This window comes from Ursus maritimus, unplaced genomic scaffold (genome assembly GCF_017311325.1).
Source record: "Ursus maritimus isolate PB19 unplaced genomic scaffold, ASM1731132v1 scaffold_6, whole genome shotgun sequence".
Taxonomy (NCBI): domain Eukaryota; kingdom Metazoa; phylum Chordata; class Mammalia; order Carnivora; family Ursidae; genus Ursus; species Ursus maritimus.
In genome coordinates this window covers 54,943,948-54,966,849 of record NW_024426774.1, presented here as the reverse complement: position 1 = coordinate 54,966,849, position 22,902 = coordinate 54,943,948, and the positions used below count along the sequence as shown (strand labels likewise).

Here is a 22,902-nt window from a genome sequence, read left to right as displayed (position 1 = left end):
AAACAATACTTATCACCATACAGTTTGATATTACTTCCAATAAGTACAATATTTATTAAACATATCTTCAGTTGTTTTGTTACATAGTGTGCAACAAATTACAATATTCTGCAGCCACAAATTATATGCAGAGTATGAAGAAACTATTAATCAGATAGTGTAATCTTTCCGTTTATAACTCTACAAGGAAGAACTAGCAAATCAGATCTTACATATAACATCTCACTAAACTTTATGCATGGAAAGTGACAGACACTGGTTGTGCTGTTTGATACAAAATGGCTGAACTTCATCTTCAGAAGACTAAACCTGACATCTAAACATGCCAATATAAACATCAAAACAAAATATATTCTAACCAACCACGGGAAACAGTCTGGTATCAGGAAAGCAACAAGGATTACACACATTATTTTATAAACCAGCACACAAAGGTTTAAAACAGTTCTGAAAATGAAGTTAGCTGTCTTGAGTCAAGGGAATAAAAAAAAAGTCAGTATTGACCATTTACAATCTCTGACCTTTGTGGAGACGGTAAGAATCTGTTGTAGTGCAGCTACATACAGTACAATTCAGGCAATTTTGTTTTTTCACTTGGGTTCAGATTGCAAATTCATTGCTGTGAGAGAAGGACGGAGGCAAATTTTAGCAGCAACCTCCACCTGACTGCTTGACTGGAGTGCTCTGAATTTTCACATTGGACTTCTCTGCACCACCCGCTGTTGCTCCAGGACCCATTCGCTTTTTAATCTCAGCTGCCATCGTCATGAAAGACTGTTCTACATTCGTTGCGTTCTTAGCACTGGTTTCCAAAAATGGAATTCCAAGGGAATCAGCAAATTCCTAAGAGAACAGTAAGGCTTAATTAACACTGAAAATTTTTTCCCACTTAGTGCATTTCTATCATCTGAAATGGAGAGTGAGGACGGACTGAGTTTACTGAATCCGAACAGACACAGCACGGACTGTAAAGGCTGTAAGCTAGTTGGGGCTGTTGGGTGACTCCATACCCACACATCATCCAAACCGAACACCTTCACATTCAGTTTGAAAATCAAACTTGAAACGTACCTTTGCTGTTGTGTAGTCTACTACTTTCTTTGTGGTCAGATCACATTTGTTCCCTACCAACAACTTGTTGACGTTTTCACTGGCGTAACGGTCTATTTCTTGCAGCCACTGTTTAACGTTATTGAAGGACTCCTAAGAAGACATTTTTAAGAATGATCATATAGTTCTGGACACAACTGCTCTAAAGAAGCAAGTAAAAACCAAAGGTCTGTCTTAGCCTAAGAAGAACCAGTGAGACAACTCTAGCTACAAAATAGTAACTACAGTGCTGGGAAGGAAGTGAAGTGATGTATTAAAATGACTATCCATACCTACATGAAAAGAGATTAGAATTTGAAGGCTTAAGGGAAGGAAATACAGTTCATCATTAAACTACAGCTCAAATTAAAGATTTTATTTATTTGAAAGAGCGAGCACAAGCAGGGAGAGCAGCAGGGCGAGGGAGGAGACTCCCTGCTGAGCAGGGAGCCTGATGCAGGACTCAATCCCAGGACCCTAGGACCCCAGGACCATGACCTGAGCTGAAGACACACTGACTGAGCCACCCAGGTGCCCCTGGAATATGCAATTTAAACACACCTCTAAAAACCTGGTTTTTGAAACCGGATAAAATGTTGGTTTATGAACAAAAGTGCCTACCTAAATGTTATAATACTAGAGATATCACAAGATATTATTAAATTATTAAGTTAAAGATGCTTGTTTCCTTTTCTACACACGTATTTAGGGAAGGAAAATTTTCATACTTAAGGTCATTCTCATGGTAATGACCTGAGATTTTTAAAATTAGCATCATTTTTTCCTCCTGTCGACATCACTCACCCAATACTTCTAATGGCACTGACTACAGTCTATGATTCTAGTCATCTCCTAATTGGCTTTGATTTCATAGTTGAGGTGAGATTTAACATTTGCCACAAGAAAAATAAATTCCAATATTCAAAGTTTATCTTTCATTCTTTGATAGAAAAAAAAGGACCCTGAAATTTTCCTTCTGCTCAAAAGAACATTCATGGCCCCTGGACCACCATCTTCACGCTATTTCTATACTCCACCTACATTCTTTCAACAGCTTATCTTAAGATACTCAGTGTCTTTTTTTTTTTTTTTAAGATTTTTTAGAGAAAGCGGGCTCACGCGGGAGGAGGGACAGGGGGAGAGGACACAGACTCCCTGGTGAGCATGGAGCCCCATTTGGGGGCTTGATCCCAGGATGCCAACATCACAACCTGAGCCTGAGCCGAAACCAAGAGTCGGTCACTCAACAGACTGAGCCACCCAGATGCCCCCTCATTGTCCTCTTAAAAATCTTCCTACAGCTCATCCTATCTCTGAACCACATCCTCCATAGGCAGAGACCTCTAATCTCACTTTTGGGAACTAAGAGGTCTAATTACTAACAAATTCCTGCTAATACTTCCCACCAAGAACACAGTATACACACTAAACAATCCACAGCTCCCTAAGAACTCTTGCCAAAATGATAAAAAGTTTGGCTGACAATAAATATAAGCAGAGTCTCTTGAAAGCAAATGTAAAACCAATTACTAAATTTCCTATTTACTAAAGGAAAATAATTTAACATTTTGGTTGGCCAATTTATTAGATATCCAAATGATGGAGGGAAGAAAAATATCAACGTACCTGGTTTTAAAAAGAGTACTGCTTTAAATGTTTTTTAACGTGACTGATTTATATTTGGGAGGGGACAAAGTATTCTGCCATACTGATGCCATATATGCAAAGTCAAAGAATCTGATATTTACCAAATAGTAACTTCCTACTTTGTCACAGTAGCACAATTTCCTCCTGGAACTTACCTGATCTGTCACATCATACACAACTATGATGCCATGGGCTCCTCTGTAATAACTGGAGGTGATTGTTCGAAATCTTTCTTGGCCTGCTGTGTCCCACTGTTATAAAACAATCAAGAAACCCAAACAATTCCATTAAATAAGAGTTGGAGGAAAGGGCAGGACAAAGGAGAACAGTTTAAAATTTATATAGTTTTGGAGATTAACAAGATTTGACATGGAAACACTAACCCTCAATGCTCACACTCCTAAATTGCATGATAAATGCCAAATTCCTGAAGATTCAGAGAAGGTACTGCCTACAATTTAGCTTGCTGTGATGCTCCCAATAAGCTCTTTGAGTCAGAAACTATATCATACTTTTTCATATTCCCTACAGCCCTTAGCATTGTGCAAGGCATTCAGCATGAACGCAGAAGAGACAGGCTGACTTGACCAGGAAAGCTGCTGTACTTTGACAACTAAGACAGAATCACTTGCTAGCACAGGCACTGAAAGGACCTAATTCAGAGAACTACTAGTCAAGATAGCACTTTAACCATCTCAGTAAGAGATACTATCTCAGTTCTAGGGAAAAAAATGTAAAGATGATTCCATATACTTTTATAAAACTCATTTTAAGAGCCATTTACCAGACTTCAACCATACAGGCTCTAGCAATGAAAACAAATGCTTATGTTGTTACATTAAAATTATGGGTTTTTAAAAAAATATTGTTAAAAACATCAAGAGGCAAACTCAATTGTTAGATTTAAAAAGCCTTGGTTTTAAGGAGAATGAGAATTTTGTTTAAATTACTCCTAGTCAATGACTTCTTAAAAATATTTGTGTAATTAGAATAGCTACCTACCCCACTAAAAGAGACTGGTAAAGCATAACACTGATGGGGAAATAGCACAATAGTTACTTAATGGTTACCATTAAAAAAACAAAGCATGGACTCCATGCCTAAGACAAACAGAGATTAAAGAGCAACAGCCTTTTTTAAATTAAAGATTTTATTTTCAAGTGATCTCCACACCCAACGTAGGGCTCAAACTCACAATGCTGAGACCAAGAGTCCATGGACCCAGCCAGCCAACAATCCCAACAGCCTTTAAAGGGAGGAATTGTAAAGTTTTGGAATATATCCATCAATTTGACATTGATCCCCACTAACACCTGAAAGGGCAAAACTCAAGGTTCAGGAACACCCAGTGAAGCCACTCCCCCCCCCCTTTTTTTTTTTTAAGACCCAGCCCACAAAGGGGTGTTAAACACAAGTTGCAATTTGGGGGAAATCTGAATACAGACTGGATATTAAGAGAATATTATGGCATTAGTGTCAATTTTGTTAGATGTGAAAATGGTGGTTACACAGTAAAATAGAGCCGCACGCTAAAGTATTCTGGGAGTAAAATATAATGTCTGTAATTTAGCATGCTGCAGGAAAAAACAGAATGAAGCAAATAAGGTAAAATGTTAACAATTGTTAATCTAAAGCAAACAAACAACCAAGTCACTAAGCTTCACTACCTGTTAGCGCAGAGGACAATTTAGATCTACTGTATATAAAAGTGAGGAGCCTCAAAGTCTTCCAGGTTATCAGTGGAGAAGCAACCTGACTTCAAAACATCAAACCTACATTCCTGGTTATTTAACACTAGGCAGAGTACCTAACAGTTTCCTCAACTATAGATCGAGGTATCACTCCCCTTACAGAACTGCTAAAGGGGTTTAAATGAACTCATGTTTGTAAAATGCCTACCCTGATTATAGAAGCCGCTCCACCCACCAACCCCTTTCACAAAGAAAAGGAAGAAACTGTTTCTGAATAAACGCTAACAAATAATTGTAGACGACTAAGCAAAGGCATCCAAAGAGTAAAATCTCTGAAGTCTCTTTGCCGCTCTGAAAACTCCTGTGACTTTTCATCCTAACAGTACTTTCCTCTCTAACTGATCACCCTTTGTATCTAATTCTCACTACCCCTCGTAATCACAGGGTAACTGATTTTTCCATCTTCATCTCTCCCACTGAAATGGACTCTCTTCCTATGGGGGCTCTCTTTCCTTCATCTCTATAAAGTATCTATCTTTGAATGGATTAATTATGAGAAAAGGGCATGAATCCTGACGTACAGGGGAGGAAAAAAAAATTCAAAGTCCAAATCAAGAGAAAATTTACCCCATGTAGTCCGCACTGGCTGGACTCTATCTCGTATTTGATTTTAGGAATCACATTTTAATAAAAGGCACTCCTACAATGTGCAAGAGTGACCCACATTGTAAAAGGTTCTGGAAACATGCTTCCAGAAAGGAATGACTGACTTCAGAGGTAGAAGGTTGTGATAAGATCAATCTAAAGGGCAGGCTGCCAATTGAAATGAATTAATTGTGTTTAGGCGGCTCCGAAAAGGAGAGGAATAAGAGAAATTAAAGGAAACTGGCTTCAGCTCAATATAAAGAATTAACAATCAGAAGTTATTTATAAATGGAATTAGCTGCTTTGAAAAATGATGAACTTCCCAGAAGTGTTCAAAAAAAAGGGCACCAGATAGCAAAAGGAAATTCCTACTGAAGATGAAAGGAAGACTGAGTGACTAACCTGTAAGATGCCTTCCAGCCACAAGAAAGTAACAATAAATGGATGTTTCACAAATATACACTCAAATCTTATGAGCTCAATGATCACACATAATATAATCATTTCACATCAGTAATTACGTTAGACAGTTGGGTACACCTTTTTTTGCAATATTCTTTGTGGTACCAAATATAAAGTTGACACTCTACATATAATGGGAAAAATCAATATGGAAAGTAATCTGTTCACTGGATGAAAGTAGTAAGCTATCTCTGATAACTATATCCCTGCAAGTCCTAACTTGTAGTGTCAAGTATGTTCACTTGTATTGAAATCCACAGTTCTTGTGTAATGTACCTTCTTTTTTCTTATCAATGACAGGTGAGAAAAGGGAGCAACTAAAAAAACAAAAAACTGTCAAACATCCATTTATTTGGGTATGTCACATCACCAGGAACATTTATACAATGCCCAAAAATTTACAACAGGCTTTCACATACATCATCGTATCCACATACACAGAGCTACTGGCTTGGTTCTCACAACTACCTTGTAAGTTAGTAAATCAAGTATCATCACAGTCATTTTAGAGATAAGAAATGGAGTCCCAGGAAAAAGGCTCAAGTAAGTCAAACACATGACTCTCTAACTAGTAAATACTAGAGTGAAGATAACAAATCCAAATTTTCTGACTCCAAGTCCAGAACTCCTAGCAGTCGCTGGTTTTCTGTTACCTTGTATGAAGAGTCAATACCAAAAGATACCCAGAAGTTAATGTTTTTAAAGACCAATGATACGTCCGCACTCGTAATGCCCAAACCCACATAAAGGTGATACAACTGAACTACTACAATTGCCTGTTTCTAATTCAGGGTTGGGGAGGGAAGGAATGGATAAGGGGGCTAGGATGGCACAGGGACACAAAAATACTGAAGAAAGCAAGCTGTAAGTCACTTGGTTCTGCCAGTAACGGTGGGCAAGTCATTAAATCTCTTGGCATTAGTTTTCTGAGCTGTAAAACATGTTAGAGAAGCTAAGTTCCTTTCCAATAAAATTCTGTTTCTACAGAGTTGGTACACAGAATCAAATAAATACAAAAGAACTAAATGAAACTCTTCAACTAACCACATATGAAAACCCTCTCCTAATGTTCCTTTTAATGTTCCACAGTATTCAGCACAGTAAAAGACATCAGGAAATGCTCAATCTACTTTCACTATTAAGACAAGGTAAACTTCAAGTGAGACCTCCCCCCCCCCACCACTGATAAAAGCACAAGAAAAAGAACTAGGACCAAATATGACTTACAATATATCTTTCTTTATGAACAGAAAATTCAACGAGGAAGATCATCTTAGAGAAATCACTTTTAATCTAAACAATTCTTATTCTACCATTCTATCAGAGGTACATGATTCTTAAGATCCTTTAAATTTTAGCATGTTAAAAAGTAACAATACATTTTAAATTTACCAAAGTAATTACCAAAATAAATTCTAGTCTAAAAATGACTTACTATTTGAAGCTTGATTGTTTTCCCATCTAACTCTATAGTTCTTATTTTGAAATCCACACCAATTGTGCTGATGTAGCTTTCTGTATATGTGTCATCCTGAAGGGGAAAAAAAGGCAACAAATAAAATTAATGTTCAACAGAAAAAATAATGTCAACTTTTATCTACAAAGTTGATAAAGTTTGTAAGCCATAACATGTTGAGAACAGCTACTTCATCCCACTCCAGTACTCAGTTCATGTTCTGATTACAATATGCTCATAGCAGTTTCTTCTTAGGATTTTCTCAATAGCTGTTCTTTAATTTTACCAAATATCTCTAGGCAAATTCTTTACGTACATCATATCGAAAAAGGCTTCATATTTTCAATGATTACAAATGATTTTTCTAATTGCTAATCAGCAAAACTCTTGCTCCCCTGACCCCTCCATCCAATGTATTCACCGCAAAGGAATGCTCATGTCATTCTCTTCCAGTTTTTTAGAAATCAATTTTACCTCCTAGCTATGACTTTTAAAAATTGAGATATAATACACATACCATCAAATTCAGTTTTTTAAAGTGCACAACTCAGTAGTTTTTAGTATATTCCCAAGGTTGTGCAACCGTCACCATTATTTAATTGCAGAACACTGTTATCACCCCGAAAGGAAACGGGGTTCCCAGTAGCAGTCACTCTCCATTTCCTCATCTCCCCTTCGACCCCAGAAACCACTACTAATGCAATTTCTGTCCCTAGGGTTTTGCATATTCTGGGCATTACATGTGAATGGATGTGGACTTTTGCATCTGGCTTCTTCCACTCAGCATAAAGTTTTCAAGGCTCATTCATGTTATAGCACGTACCAGTACTTCGTTCCTTCCTATGGCTGAATAACAGTTCATTGTGTGGATAGACCACATTTTGTTATCCATCAGCTGATGGACAATTGGGTTGCTTTCACTTTTTGGCTATGAATAATGCTGCTATGAACATCTGTGCACAAGTTTTTGTGTGAACAATGTTTAACTCAATGATAAACTTTTAAAATTACACTTGTTTTCCTCAAGTATCTGTTATGACATTCAGAATGGAACAACTTTTTTTTTAAGTGAAAATGTTTGAGAAAAGATATGTAAATGGAGAGATCAGGTTATCATCACCTAAACCCACTGAATAATCTTAGCCAGCACAAAGCAACACCTAGCAAGTACTCTGCCAACAAAGATGGGCCTAAATCTATTAACTATCAAACAGAACTTTCTTTGATGATGGAAAGGTTCTATAAACTGTGCTAGTCAATACAGTAACCACTAGCTAGTGAAAATAAGGAACTGAATTTTAAATTTTATTCAAATTTAATTAATTTAAATTTAAATAGCCATGTGGGGCTGGCTAGTAGCTATCCTAAGAACAGCACAGTTTTGGGGCTTCCAATTACAGTAACAGAAAGGATAAAAGAACAAGTTTAAAGTCACCACAAAGAAGCAAAGTGACAAATCTAAAATGTTGGATCTATATGACAACTGCCCAGATTCTGCAAAAAGTAAAAGACATGAAAAATAGATAAATAAAAAAGGAAGTTGGAAAAACTCTAGATTAAGAAATTAAGCAGCAGGGGCGCCTGGGTGGCACAGCGGTTGGGCGTCTGCCTTCGGCTCAGGGCGTGATCCCGGCATTGTGGGATCGAGCCCCACATCAGGCTCTTCAGCTATGAGCCTGCTTCTTCCTCTCCCACTCCCCCTGCTTGTGTTCCCTCTCTCACTGGCTGTCTCTATCTCTGTCGAATAAATAAATAAAATCTTAAAAAAAAAAAAAAAAAATTAAGCAGCAAACAACCAAATGGAATGTATAGACCATGTGTGAATCCTGATTCCAACCATGATACCACACTTGAGACAATCAGCAAAATTTATTTTGTAAGCTGACAATGGCACTGTTATTTTATTAGAAAAAGTTCAGTTTTTATTTATTTTTTTAAAGATTTTAAGTAATCACAGGCAGCTTGAGGCCTGAACTCACAACCCAGAGATCAAGAGTCACGTGTTCCACCAACTGAGCCAGCCAGGCGCCCCCAAAATGTCCCGTTTTTAGAAATGCACACTGAAGTATATACGGGAGTGAAATGACACATGTGGGGTTCACATTACCACACTCCAAAAAAGAGAAAGGGAAGAAATGAAACAGTGTGGGCAAGTCTCCATAATGTGAATGTAATGTGTACATGGAATTAAAACAAAAAAGATCTCCTAAGAAAACTGTAAAATGTGTCAAAGAGTTCCAAGTGGCTAGAGGTAGCCATGCTGACTTCCTCATATATTAACATTTATGCACATGCAGAATCACTAGGTAAAAGGATTTTTTTAAAGCACCGAATGCTTTACATGCAATTTGACAAAATGCTGGTCACCATTACTAGGCATTTATTTTTTTAAAATCTTATTTATTTTTTATTTATTTATTTATTTATAAATGAGTGCCTAATAAGTAACAGGTATGACAGAAAGTGGATGGGAGAGCAAAATGAGTGCAATAAACATTTACTTAGCACTCCCACATGACAGGTACTTTGTTGGAAATACTATAAATGCTTTGCCAGAATTCTTATAAGTTCCTAAATACGCCTTACTTGCATGCCTCTGAGCCATTGCACATTCTCTTCCTTCTGTCCAAATTTTCAACATTTCTTTCTGCATACCTCCTAATCCTCGGTCCCTAGGTCACAATTTTTATTCATTCTTGGATTCTGAGCTCAGGCAATACTGACTATCCAAACATTCTTTAATTCCTTGGCCAACAGTTAGAGATTCTTCCCTCTGTGCTCCCAAAGCTTTCACACTTCTTTATTACACCTTGTGCAGCTCATCTCTATTCTAGGGGCCTGGGAATCAGTATTTTTTAAATGCTTCCTCAGCAATTCTCCTGAATAGGTAGGCAGTACTGAAAACCTGTGACTTCGATCAACAAGCATCCCAAGGAGGATTTTCTTTGAAACACAGACACCTCAGGCTGTAACCATTTTCATCAAGAGAAGCCACATTCTTCCCACATTCTTAGCATTGCTAATTTAATATACGGATGATTCTTGATTTTAGTATCTGCCAATTTAATAAAAATTAAGTACTACCTAGTTTTAAAGTCCTTTAATTACAAATAAAATTGAACTTTTCATATTTATTGTCCATTTGTATTTTTTCTTTTGTGAACTGCCGGTTCGTGTATTTGCCCATATTTCCATTAGGACAAACATCCTTTTCTTACTTAGTATGTAGTGTGCTTTATATACTGATAATATCCCTTCCTCATATCTATTTATTTTGTGCTAGTATTGTGTTTTCTAACATTTTCACGCGCTTGATGTTAATGTTAATGCAATCAAATTTAACATTCCTTTCTTTCCTGGTATGTTTCCATGTTAGAAAATATTTTCATACAAGATTAAAGAGCCACCTATGTTTTATTCTAGTAGCTCCTTTATTTTCGCTAGCTGTTACATATAATAAAGTTATATATCTTTTAGGGGCGCCTGGGTGGCTCAGCCGGTTCAGTGTCTGCCTTCAGCTCAGGTCATGATCCCATGGTCCTGGGATCGAGCCTGCATCAGGCCCCCTGCTCAGATGACAGCCTGTCCAGGGGCGCCTGGGTGGCACAGCGGTTAAGCGTCTGCCTTCGGCTCAGGGCATGATCCCGGCGTTATGGGATCGAGCCCCACATCAGGCTCCTCCGCTGGAAGCCTGCTTCTTCCTCTCCCACTCCCCCTGCTTGTGTTCCCTCTCTCGCTGGCTGTCTCTCTCTGTCGAATAAAAGATAAAATCTTTAAAAAGAAAAAAAAAAAAGATGACAGCCTGTTCCTCTCGCTCTGCTGCTCTCCCTGCTTGTGCTCTGTCAAATAAATAAAATCTTTAAAAAAAAAAGAAAAAATTATATATTTTTTAAATGATATTAATATGGTCACTCATCAGAAAGTCATAGTAAGTATCCGACATGCTATCAAGCTCACAGTGGTGAATTTTAAGTTTTCTAAACTTCTGATTTTCCCTTGAAAGCTTGAATTTTATTACAGACAGCAAATGCTATCAGATATTTTCCTTGAAATGACAGTCTCAATTCATTTGAGAAAATGTCTGCCCAATACCACCAAATTCTACATACTACCGTTTGTCAGTTGTTCTTTCAAGGAAAAAGAAAAAGAAACAAATTTAAAAAATGAAAAAAGCAGCTAGGTCAGCTCACAACTCAAACAACTATATAAGTGCTTTTATCTACCTCAAGACAATCAACATACTTCAGTCTGCAGTACAAGTGCTTTATGTGTACTCCTCATTTTTTTTCACACAGAACACTTAAAAAAGAATACTCAAGGATCAAGATTTTTAAAAACTAATCATTTTTACTGTTCTCATCAGACATTCTTAAGTGAAAACTCCCCCCGCCCCGGGAATCCACACAGGTAAATACCATGACTACGAGTACAGGGCGGCACTGCCGTAAGCGGTGTGAGGCACCAGCAGTTTTACCCACCACTGCACGTGCATCACCAAGCAGATGTCAACACAGTGAAAAAGGCAAATGTCTTTTGTCTTCTTAGTACTAAGTAAGTACTTACTTAGTAAATACTAATGGCTTAGTATTACTAGGATAAAAGTTTTAATCTCATGGACCCTCTGAGAAAGTCTTGATGATCCCCAAGGGTCTTTGGTCCATACTCTGAGAACCAATGACCTAGACAGTGAGAAGGAAAACATGCTAAATTTGAAGGCAGATAAAGACTATGAAGGAGACTGTGGATTCTATTCAGTAGGTTTAAAGTTATATATGTGTTCATGAAGTGCAGCATATAAAATGCTATGCCATTGTCCAAAAAAAAAAGTTTGTACCAGGCCCTGCTTTTTCTTCTACTAAAATTTTACTTGAAGATTCATTTTTCATCAAGTCATTTAAACACAGGCCAACTATTTGAACTCTACCAAGAGTATCAGACATTCTAACTTTATTATCATGCTTTGCTGAATCTGTTTTAATAAGCAATAGCATTTCTTCTACTTAAGAGTCCAAGATCTCACTGGGAATGTACACCTGGAGGCTTTTAAATATATAAATTCTGGAAGAACTACTTTATTCTGAATAATATCATTTAATCCTTTGTCTACCTACTTAACACACACAGCATTAATTTCTTTAAAGGCATTTCAATTTCAACTTACTGCAAACCTAAGAAGGAGGCAAGATTTTCCAACCCCAGAGTCGCCAATCAGAAGCAACTTGAATAAATAATCACTGCAAAAAGAAAAAGAAGATCACATTAATAAAAAGCAAACTGCATTTTAAGTTCTACAACAAAAATATAGCCAATAACAGTTCACTTGAGGACTTCTAAAAGGCCCATGAATGGCTTCAGAAGCCAAAACTGCAACCAACAGCAGAAGCCCTTTTCATGAAATCATTGAACATGACAGAATTAAGTAAAAGTAAGATAAGCAATGCCACCCATGATCTCTGGAGATTAATGAACTTCTACTTCCAAGGAAAGAATGAAAGAAAATATAAGTGATGTGTACTCTTGGTGAGCCCAAGAGACTTATGCTAGATAAAGTCCACTCCTCTGCAGTATTAGAATACAGGGGGTTAACTTTCCATTGTTCTTGCCAATGAAACAAAAATCTCTCCTTCAAATTCCAAGACCAGACCATTATTTCATAGCAATCCTCCAATGAAGGGGCTTTTACGATCCTTTCCTAGCATCTACCTGGAATTCTCCCTATTTAAAAAAAAAAAAAAAAAAGATCATTTAACTTCTGAATACCTGTATTAAAAATATTTTAGACTACAGATGTGGTCAAATCAAATGCTGTTTACATAAACATACAACTTTACCAACTTTTTAAGTTTGTATTATAGCTTTCTTCAGAAAACACTGAAAGCTAGGCTCTATTTACGTACATTAACCTGCCAGGCCTAACTCAAAAACCATCCCCAGGGATTCCTTCCAGGAGCAGGATTCCTTCCTGGACCTGAAGACAACATACTGCCCACGGCCTCCCAAGGAGTCCCTCACAGATCCATTTCAACTTGGACCACAGCTATGTATTCTTTTAAGTAATTTCAAAAGGACCCAAAAATCCAGAATTTACAGATTTTTAAAGGAAACCTATTCATGATTTTCAGTTTTGTCCTTTGTGATTTAAAAAAAATGATACTTGAACTTAAGATGAAACCCAAAAATCACTCACAATTCAAATTTAGATGACAATTATCATTACTTAAACGTAAGCAAGACATGAAACTTTCAGAAGTGATTATCTCTGTGGATATTCATCAACTGCTACCAAGGTTTACACAGTGATAGAGATTACTTAAAATTTTTTTCTAGTTTTACCAAGTTATCATAATACACTTATTGTTCTAATTATATCTGAAAAAAAAAAAGAATTAAAAAATCCAGAATGCCCTTGTCAGCAACAAAATAAAAATCACAGAAGGAAATAAGAAGCTTTTGAACAAGTCATTAGGAAGGAGACTGAAGCACAGGATGAACTAAATAACCAACATCCTTTCCAGTTTGAGATCCTAAAGAAAAAAGGAGGGGAAGGGGATAATAATTGTAAAACTTACCCTTAATAATACCTAATACCAAACGACTTTTATTAGCCAGTAAAGCTGCTAACTGACTTTAGTACTACTGACACCCTCCTTAGACTAAATAAATTCTTAAAAATGATGAACACTGAACACCGGCAATGAGTACATGGTGCATGTTAACAACTTACATTACAGTTAGCAAGAATCATCTCACCATTAATACTACTACAGGTACTTCGCTTTTAACAGCAAATCAGACACAGCAAATGCCCTGAATTTACCAATCTCCCAGAGCACTGTGCCAAGCATCCAGTAAACACTCAATAAACACCCCCTGAATTGGCTGTACTGTAACTCACAAATGTGCCTCAGGTATCATTCATTACCTTAAAGATCAACTTCTCTATTTCAGAGTAACCACAAGGCTGGAAAAAAAAAAAAAAACAACCAGGAATGCTTCCTAATAAGTGTGTTACAAATTACATTACGGTTAAATGAAATCAATAGTCAATTATCTAAAAATCAATTTTTTAAATTATCATTCTTTTAAACTTTTCCAGTGTTATTTTAAAACACTTACTTTATGAGTTTCTGATAATTTAAGGTTCACAGCTATTACAAATAATATGAACAGTTAAGCACTCTTCTCTGCAATGAGATCATCATTGCTAAAGACTACTTTGTTCTCTCCCAAACCATCAGCATTACTAACATGACAAGAAACATGGAGGAGAATGGCAAACAAAATTAATCTCACAAACTTCTTCCTCTTGTTGAATACACATACCTGGAGAGTGTGATCAACAGCATGTTACTTGCATTGGGACATTTAAAATTACCTACCACTAAAAAAATAATAATAAAAATAAAATTACCCACTACTGTAGTAGCTTATTTCTAAATTAATATTCCAAATGTTCAAGAGAATTCAGAGATTTGAGACTGCTTAAAGATATTTCTCTATAATTTATAAAACAACACAGCAAAAATGTTGACAGAAATACACAAACCTTATTAGAGAGCACAAGGTGAGAATTCTGGTATAGAGTCAAGAATAATTTAGCAAATGGTGAGACTTTAAATGTATTTTTCCTCTATTCCTCAAGAACTTGGATCAGTCTGCAATATAATTTGACTTAAGTGAAAGAACTGGTTTATTCTAGTTCGGAAATCTATAGTTACAACTGTAATAAACACTCTTCTACTTTAGATTTTCTAGTAAATCCTATTCACTGTTCTCAAATCAGAACCTCCTCTAGTCTTTTTTCATGTCTAATTTACTATGACACTGAATATTTTCTCCCCCTAAGTAGTCTGGAATCTATTTTTCCCCACTCTTATGTCTGATGTATCTGCCTGTGAGCGTGAAGATAAACCGACTTATTCTTCCAAAATCTAGCATTGTGCCTTTTACAAAGCACGTGCTAAAAGATCACAGGATATTTTAATTTTGCATTTTTTATCAGGTCTCTTTCATTGTGAGATACATCTAAAGAAGACCTACAGCCATCCTTGATTAACATTCTGGGCAAAAACTAGGGGAAAAAATGGATGGGGACATGGCATGTCAAAAGGACACAGGAGCCAACCTGAAAGTTCTGTCACTGGTCAAGGCAGAGTAACTTGAGCCACAGAATAAACAACCATATACTGGGTTATAAGCCAAAGAATAAAATAAACATCCATGAGTTCATACTGGTAACAATTATTAAATAAATAAACGGGAGAAGAGACGAATCTTCCTTGCAGGAGTCTAATATGTGTAGAAGGAATTAGAGAAATAGAAACTCATCAAGAGATCACCACAGTTAAGAACTGCTACAGGCAAAATCCACCGGTTAATGCTAAAATTTGTGAATGAAACTTTAAAGAAAAACGGGATATTTACATGGCCTCAAAGTATGCCCCCCCCAGCCAAAATTTATCACTGTGGTGACTTTAACATATGTCCACAAATTCTCTGAATACTCCTCCCTCTAGGAGATGGACTTAATTCTGCTTTGTAGAGTGTGGGCTTTTAATGACTGCTTTCTAAGAGTATGGAAAGGGAAATATAGTACCTTTACAATGGAAAAACCTGACAGACACCACCTTAACTGCGTGATTAAGGTATCACCAGGAATAAGTCATGTTGATATCATGTACTCTCTGATATGATGTGGAGAGTAGAGCGCTTCACCTTTACAATATCTTCCCCAAAGTCCATAACCCCAGTCCAATTATGAGAAAACATCAGAAAAATCCAAATTGAAGGACATTCTACAAAATACCTAATAGTACTCTTCAGAAGTGTCAAGATCATGAAAAACAGGAGACTGAGAAACTCAAAGACTGAAGGAGGCTAGAACATAGAACAACTAAATACAACATGGTATCCTGGACTAGACTCTGCAAAAGAAAACAGACATTAACAGAAAAACTGAAGAAACTGTAAAAAAAAAAAAAAAAAAAAAAAAAAAAAAAAAAAGTCTATCGTTTAGTTAATAACGTACCAATGTTAATTTCTTAATTTTGATAAATGTACCTTGGTATGAAAGATGTTAATATTAGAGGAAGCCAGGTGAAGGGAATACAGGAATTCTCTGTACTATTATTACAACTCTTCTATAAATCTAAATTTATTTCAAAATAAAAAGGTTTAAAAAAACAAAGTATGAGAACATTAGTGAAATGGATACAAAACAAAATCTTTTTGAAAAGCTATCTCCTGATATTTTTAAAACATTCTGAGAGACATATTTTGTGTTTTCTCAAGTTAAATCAACAAATCATAAATCATTCTGGAATCTATAAAATAAAAATTTAATAGCTGCTTTTGAGGCACAAGTATTTTTATTATCAGGGAAAATTCTTTTGAACTGCTTAAACTTATAACAACACAAGCAGATATTACATTTTAATTTAAAGAGGTGATAATTCAGTGAGAAAGCTAAGAAAGTTAAGGTAAGGCTGACACAGATTAAAGCTAGACAAAAAAGGGGTAGATTTGGGGAAATTAACAGCCTTTAACAACTAGATAGTGGGGCATCAAAGATAATAGCAAGTGAAAAATTTTTTGCTATCAGTGTCTCCCGTAAGTCAATTCATGGGCTACTTTAGCAATACTGGAGATTCTTTATTTCCATTTAAGATCTGAACATAATCCTGATACCTCTACCATTTTTGCATGCAAGCACTAACAGAAAATTTTCTGTACCTTTAAAAAAGACACTATTATCAGAGTATGAAGCATTATACTTTTAGAAAGTTACTAAAATAAACTTTGGTTCAAAATTCTACTTAGGTAAAATGGTTTCCTTCTCATGAAGTTACGGAACTACATACATAAAATATATAGTAAGAGAGAAATCTGCTTATGTCTGAATCTAAAATGCTACTGGGAATTCTAAAATCTCTTAAAAGACTGTTTATATGAAACACTCTTATGTGAAAAGATTACATTTTGTTTAGTATAACCCATTTCACATGTTTATTTTTAAAAATTTTTCACATACATAAAAAATATGGGGGAAAATGGACACTTCTAAATTTGGGGATTACAACTGATATTTTCTTCTTTATACTTTTTTCAAAGTCTGCAGTAAGCTCATATTACTCTTATAACCAAAAAAAAAAAAAAATGTTGAGGAGGAAAAAGTATTAATCAGAGGGTTTTTTTCAAAGACTTAACACTGTTGCAAATTTGTTCAGCATAACTGTCATAACATAAATGATTTCTAAGTAGGTAGAGTAGGATTGAGGTTATCAGCAGGTAGCATTGGCACATTCCCAGTATAGCCACAAGTATATGAAGTCAAATTTTTGGATTAAATGAAAATAAATATTTTTCCTTATGAAATAAAATTTAAATTATCAGATACAGTTCACATGTCAGTGAATATTTTAAGGGAAAGTTGACATTAACAAAACTTTCAACATCCCACCCTTTGGAAGGAAGAAAAGACAAAAGTAAAACAATGGAGGACTATAACAAAGTTTTTATCTACACAGTACCCCCAAAATACAAATTTCATAATGTCACCTACAATATAAATATACCTTAGAAGGCCTACTATTTTAAAAAGTTCAGTGGAAAGTAAATTTGTTTTTCATCTGGAACAAATTCACTTGCATGATAGGAATCATGTTACTTTACCTTTTTATAAATGTCAATACTTGAAAATAGCTTAAAACTAAGCTCACATGTAACATTTAAAACAAAATTATGGCTATGATATCATGACACACTGGCCAAAGTTTAATTCACTATTAAATTATACACTACTAGACTTGGGGGTATGGAATGATTAATTCAAATCTGGGCTGCAGTTAATTGTGTCTGACACCAACTTTTCTTCACTCATTTTAAGTATGATCCACAGAAAACAATTCAAAATTGACCATCGGGCTGGAGAAAAGAGGTAAGAACTTCTAGTTCCTTCACACGTTTCTACATTGTTTGAATTTTATAAAGCACATATTACTTTGAGGGTTAAACTAAATAAAAAACAAAATAAACCTTCGGCTATGGACAAAAGCAGCCTGTTAAGTCAAAATAATCAATTATCAAGAATCTGAGATTACGGGAGTCATTCCTCCCAATTTAAGGAAATAGCCAAGCAATTTTTTAAAAACTTTCCCCATAATCTACTCCTAAGGCTACACATTTTTCTTTGATATTCAGAGACAATTAATTACTTTTTCAGGTTCCATTTTAGCTTTGTTTAGAACAGTGCTCCAAAAATTCAAAGCAGGAATTCTGAAAATGAAGGAAAGTCTGGTAGTGCTAAAGGAAGTGGAAGTCATACAAAAGGACAAGAAAGTACATAGATGGTCTCACAACCTACATAACAAGCATTTGCTGAAAACTACGCCAGGGAGAAGGTTTGTTACCCTCTACCTCTTCTTTTTTTTTTTAGATTTTTTTTTTTTTTAATTTGACAGAGAGGCAGCGAAAGAGGGAACACAAGGCGGGGGAGTGGGAGAGGGAGAAGCGGGCTTCCTGCTGAGCAGGGAGCCATATGCAGGGCTTGATCCTAGAACGCTGGGATCACGACTTGAGCTGAAGGCAGACGCTCAACGACTGAGCCACCCAGGTGCCCCTACCCTCTACCTCTTCTACCTTTCAAAGCCTTGTATGGGTTTTTGAGCTGGAAAGACCTGTATCGTAATCCAGACTCCATCACATACTAGCTGTCAGATCTTGAGGCAAGGTACTCACTCACCACCATGAGCCTCAATTTCCTCATCTGTAAGAGATTCCATTAGCACCCTCTATCACCCAATTAAGCTTCTTGTCAGGATTAGAAATAATGTCTCTACAACCTGTAGCACAGTATCTGGCACATGACAGGAGCACAAGAAGTGGCTATTACTATTATTCTTCCTTCCTCTCTCCAAACTGTAACTTGATGAAGACCTTCAAGAGCTTTGACAAAAACTTTGAAGCTCTTTATCCAAAGCTTCTGCTCAAGATAGCTAACAAAATATCACAGGAGTTTACTATTATATTGTAATCTAAAGCAAAAGTTTAAAAATTACCCAACTAACAGTTTTAAGTATTTTCACACATAATGTAAGTATGATCACACTAGTCACAACTCCTAAAGCCTAGTAACACAAAACAGTAACATGGTCTGCAGCAACTGTGCCCTCTCCAGCAAAAAAAAGACAGTTCTCATGACCTCCTAAGGCCCCAAGTATAAATATTCAAGAATAGTCAGGAGGGTAGAAAAACTGAGAATGGATGCAATAATTAAGCCTAAAGAAGCTTTAAATATCAACCCAACACAAGATGTGAAGGAGAAAGTCAAAGACCATAATATGTACCTCATAACATGCACTTCACAAACCCTTAACATTTCTAAAAAGACCCCTCTAAACATGAATTTTAAAACAAACTGATCACAGAAATGTTAGTCACTTAATTAACTGGCTCAAATTTTAAATTCCTAGAGTTAACCAGACACGGTAAATTAGAAATGGCATACTAGGGCTGTGAAATCACAGGCCCTTGAGTTAAAATTCCAATTCTGCACAGCGGTTAGGTTAAGCGTCTGCCTTCGGCTCAGGGCATGATCCCGGCGTTATGAGATCGAGCCCCACATCAGGCTCCTCCGCTATGAGCCTGCTTCTTCCTCTCCCACTCCCCCTGCTTGTGTTCCCTCTCTCGCTGGCTGTCTCTATCTCTGTCGAATAAATAAATAAAATCTTTAAAAAAAAAATCCAATTCTGCTACTTACTCTGAACTCTCTTAGGCAAGCCTAAACTTTTCTCTGCCTCTGTTTCCCCATCTGTAAAACTAAGACACTATTTCTTCACAGAATTCAGAGAAAGAACATACATACACAAAATCTCTGGCTGGTGGTAACAACTCAAACTGTTAGTTGTTGACCACATCCCACTACTAACACCATGCATTCTGAAAAGTCCTCCTCAGTGCTGCTACTCTCCAGCTAAACCAAACATAAGTAACTTTCTTTTAATGATAGAAACCACAGGCCTTTTCTCTAAATCTTTTGTGCGATTTTGCCATTCTACTCTTTGAAAGTATCACAAGATTTAATCTTTGCTAATACTATGATACTGACTACACTTGTTTGAGGATGAGTCATTTCTTTAACTAACTGGTAAGGACCTGGGAGCAGAGTCCATGTTTCATAATAAACAACAACAACAACAACAACAACCCCTCCCCAACCCCTACCATAATCTTTACTGGTGACAGAGAAAGGGCTGGCTGTTTTCTTTACCAAGCTTTCTTCTCAGGTTAAATTAACTCTGAGTGTGTGCACGTGCATGCATGTGTATACATACACATGTATGTATGCATTTACTGGAAGATTTTTTTAAAAATCTGCATTTAAAAAATTGTTAATGCAGACAAAAACAGATATAATTGTGTGATGATTAATCATGGGTAAGAAAAGCTTTAAAATTGAAAGGACTCACCATTTACATATATTCTAACATCCAGAACATACCTGTCAAATAACATCTGCATAGTATGGTACAGTTTACTCTGAAGACTCAGAACTGAGATGGTACTAATCAATTTTATGAATACAGAAACAGGCTCAAAACTCATAAATAACTTGCAGAGGTAAGTGGCAGTCTAAACTTAAACCTAGGGTTTGTTAACTCCCAAATGCTGTTTTTTATCACACCACATTCCTTCAATGATAATATTTTATATACTCGTGATAAAAAGATCAGTAATTTAAGTCATCCACATAAAACCTTATAAAACCTATCAGAATGAATCAAACCATCTATGAAGTAGCACACAGGACCTGACCAAATATAAAGAAAAGTCTGATTCACTATTTAAATTAACTTAGAACGTCTGCGTTAGTAAAGAATAAGTTAGCTCAGGTCAAAAAGCATGGTAAACCATTTAGAGTTCAGACTTCATTAGCTTTTAATAAGTGATGAACCCAACTGCTCTTTAGAAGACAGGTGCTCGTTACCCATCTACAAATAAAGCACTAATTATCCACAGTGTGTATTTCACAAAGCTGCTTCAATGTCCTTTTGTAAACCTAGCTATTCAACTATTTTTATAAGTATCACCAAACTCTTAAGACTATATTAAACTTGGCTAGACATTTATCCTAACTACATCCATATGGATTCTGAGGTAGTAAAGATACTACAGAGATGACCTATCGCTCTTAATGGGAACGCTAATGTTCTGTGAATTTAGTATGCCTGTTCCAAGGCTCTTGGAAACAATTCATATATTAAAAACTTAATGAGAAACAGAAAGGTAGCATTTTAAAAAAAGAAAGATAACAGGTCATGAAAATAAAGCATACCCAAACACATCTCACATTTTAAAACTAATTAGTTCAGGATACCAGATTTTAAATTAAACTGTCATTTTCAGGTTTTCACATTTTGAAAGAATGGTAGTAAACATTCTCTTTTCTGTTTTCAATCTCCTATATCAGGCATTCTTAAAGTTCATGAATAGGCTCAAGTCGTATAAAAGCATGCACTTTTATACAAAATGTTATGAGCATGTATGCACAAAAGAAGCAGGTCCACAGAGTTCATCAAATGTTCCTAGGGGTACATGACCATAAATGGGTTAAGAATAACTGCCCTATATACCCAAAGAATACAAGAACACTAATTCAAAGGGATACACGCACCCCTATGCTTATAGCAGCATTATTTACAACAGCCAAGTTATGGAAGCAGCCCAAGTGTCCATCGATTGACGAATGGACAAAAGATGTAAATAATATATATTTTTATATGATGGAATATTATTCAGCCATAAAAAAGAATGAAACCTTGCCATTTGCAACAACATGGATAGAGCTAGAGTATAATGCTAAGCAAAATAAGTCAATCAGAGAACGACAAATACCATATGATTTCACTCATATGTGGAATGTAAGAAACAAAACAAACAAGCAAAGGGGAAAAAATAAGAAAGACAAATCAAGAAATGGGTTTTTAAATATATGGGGGAATGGTGAGACAGGTGATGGGGATTAAGGAGTGAATTTGTTGTGATGAGCACCAGGTGATGTGTGGAAGTGCTGAATTACCATACTGTACGCCTGAAACTAATATAACACTGTTAACCGGAATTAAAATAAAAACTTAAAAAAAAAAAAAGAGGGGCGCCTGGGTGGCTCAGTCGGTAGCGGCTGCCTTAGGCTCAGGGCGTGATCCCAGTGTTCTGGGATTGAGCCCCACGTCGGGCTCCTCCGCTGGGAGCCTGCTTCTTCCTCTCCCACTCCCCCTGCTTGTGTTCCCTCTCTCGCTGGCTGTCTCTGTCAAATAAATAAATAAAATCTTTAAAAAAAAAAAAAAGAGTAATTGCCCTCAATCAAGTTGTTGGAAAATATCTATAGGCACAGTGGAAAAGACAAAGAATAATTCCATTTAGGTACTATTATTATTCAAAGGAAATACATTCAGACAAGTTGAATCCATCACTGTTCTTGGGAAACTTCAATTACATAATTTATTCAACTTCATTTGTAAAGCTCACTAGTTTGAAGGGCAGACTGGATAAAATGCCCTGTGTAAAGACCTTATGCCAAGCAGCTAGCACAGACTAAGCACTCATTAAATACTAGCTACTATTAAAAAATGAGGTTTCCAAAGAATGGTCCCTCTTGTGAGCAAACGCACTTACATGTAACACTACTTGTCAGAATTAGGAATCTACAAACAGGGAACAGAGTAAACTTAATCAGGACCTATCACAACCTTGGATTTAACAAAGCTGAGTGTTCTGGCCACCTGAGCCAACCAGCCACAAAACTACCAAGGAAAGCTTCGTTTCCTACTTCTCTTTTGTACCCCGTTTCTTTAATTATTAAAGTCAGTCAACAAACCAACACTTGTTCTCTTGTTCAAGACTATTTTTTTTTTT

At 36.2% G+C, this 22,902-nt stretch overlaps 1 protein-coding gene across 1 annotated transcript in view; it reads right to left on the bottom strand.

Annotated features, from left to right (window-relative positions):
• Positions 1-30: 30 nt before the first annotated feature.
• The window catches only part of RAB1A (RAB1A, member RAS oncogene family), a 28,855-nt gene continuing 5,983 nt past the window's right edge, over positions 31-22,902 (bottom strand). The window contains exons 2-6 of the mRNA XM_040623405.1: positions 12,152-12,224; positions 6,970-7,065; positions 2,892-2,987; positions 1,072-1,203; positions 31-843 (exon numbers count right to left, since the gene is read on the bottom strand). Of these exons, the coding sequence (XP_040479339.1) occupies positions 646-843; positions 1,072-1,203; positions 2,892-2,987; positions 6,970-7,065; positions 12,152-12,224 (595 nt within the window). The 3' untranslated portion in view covers positions 31-645. The remainder of the gene's footprint in view (positions 844-1,071; positions 1,204-2,891; positions 2,988-6,969; positions 7,066-12,151; positions 12,225-22,902) is intronic.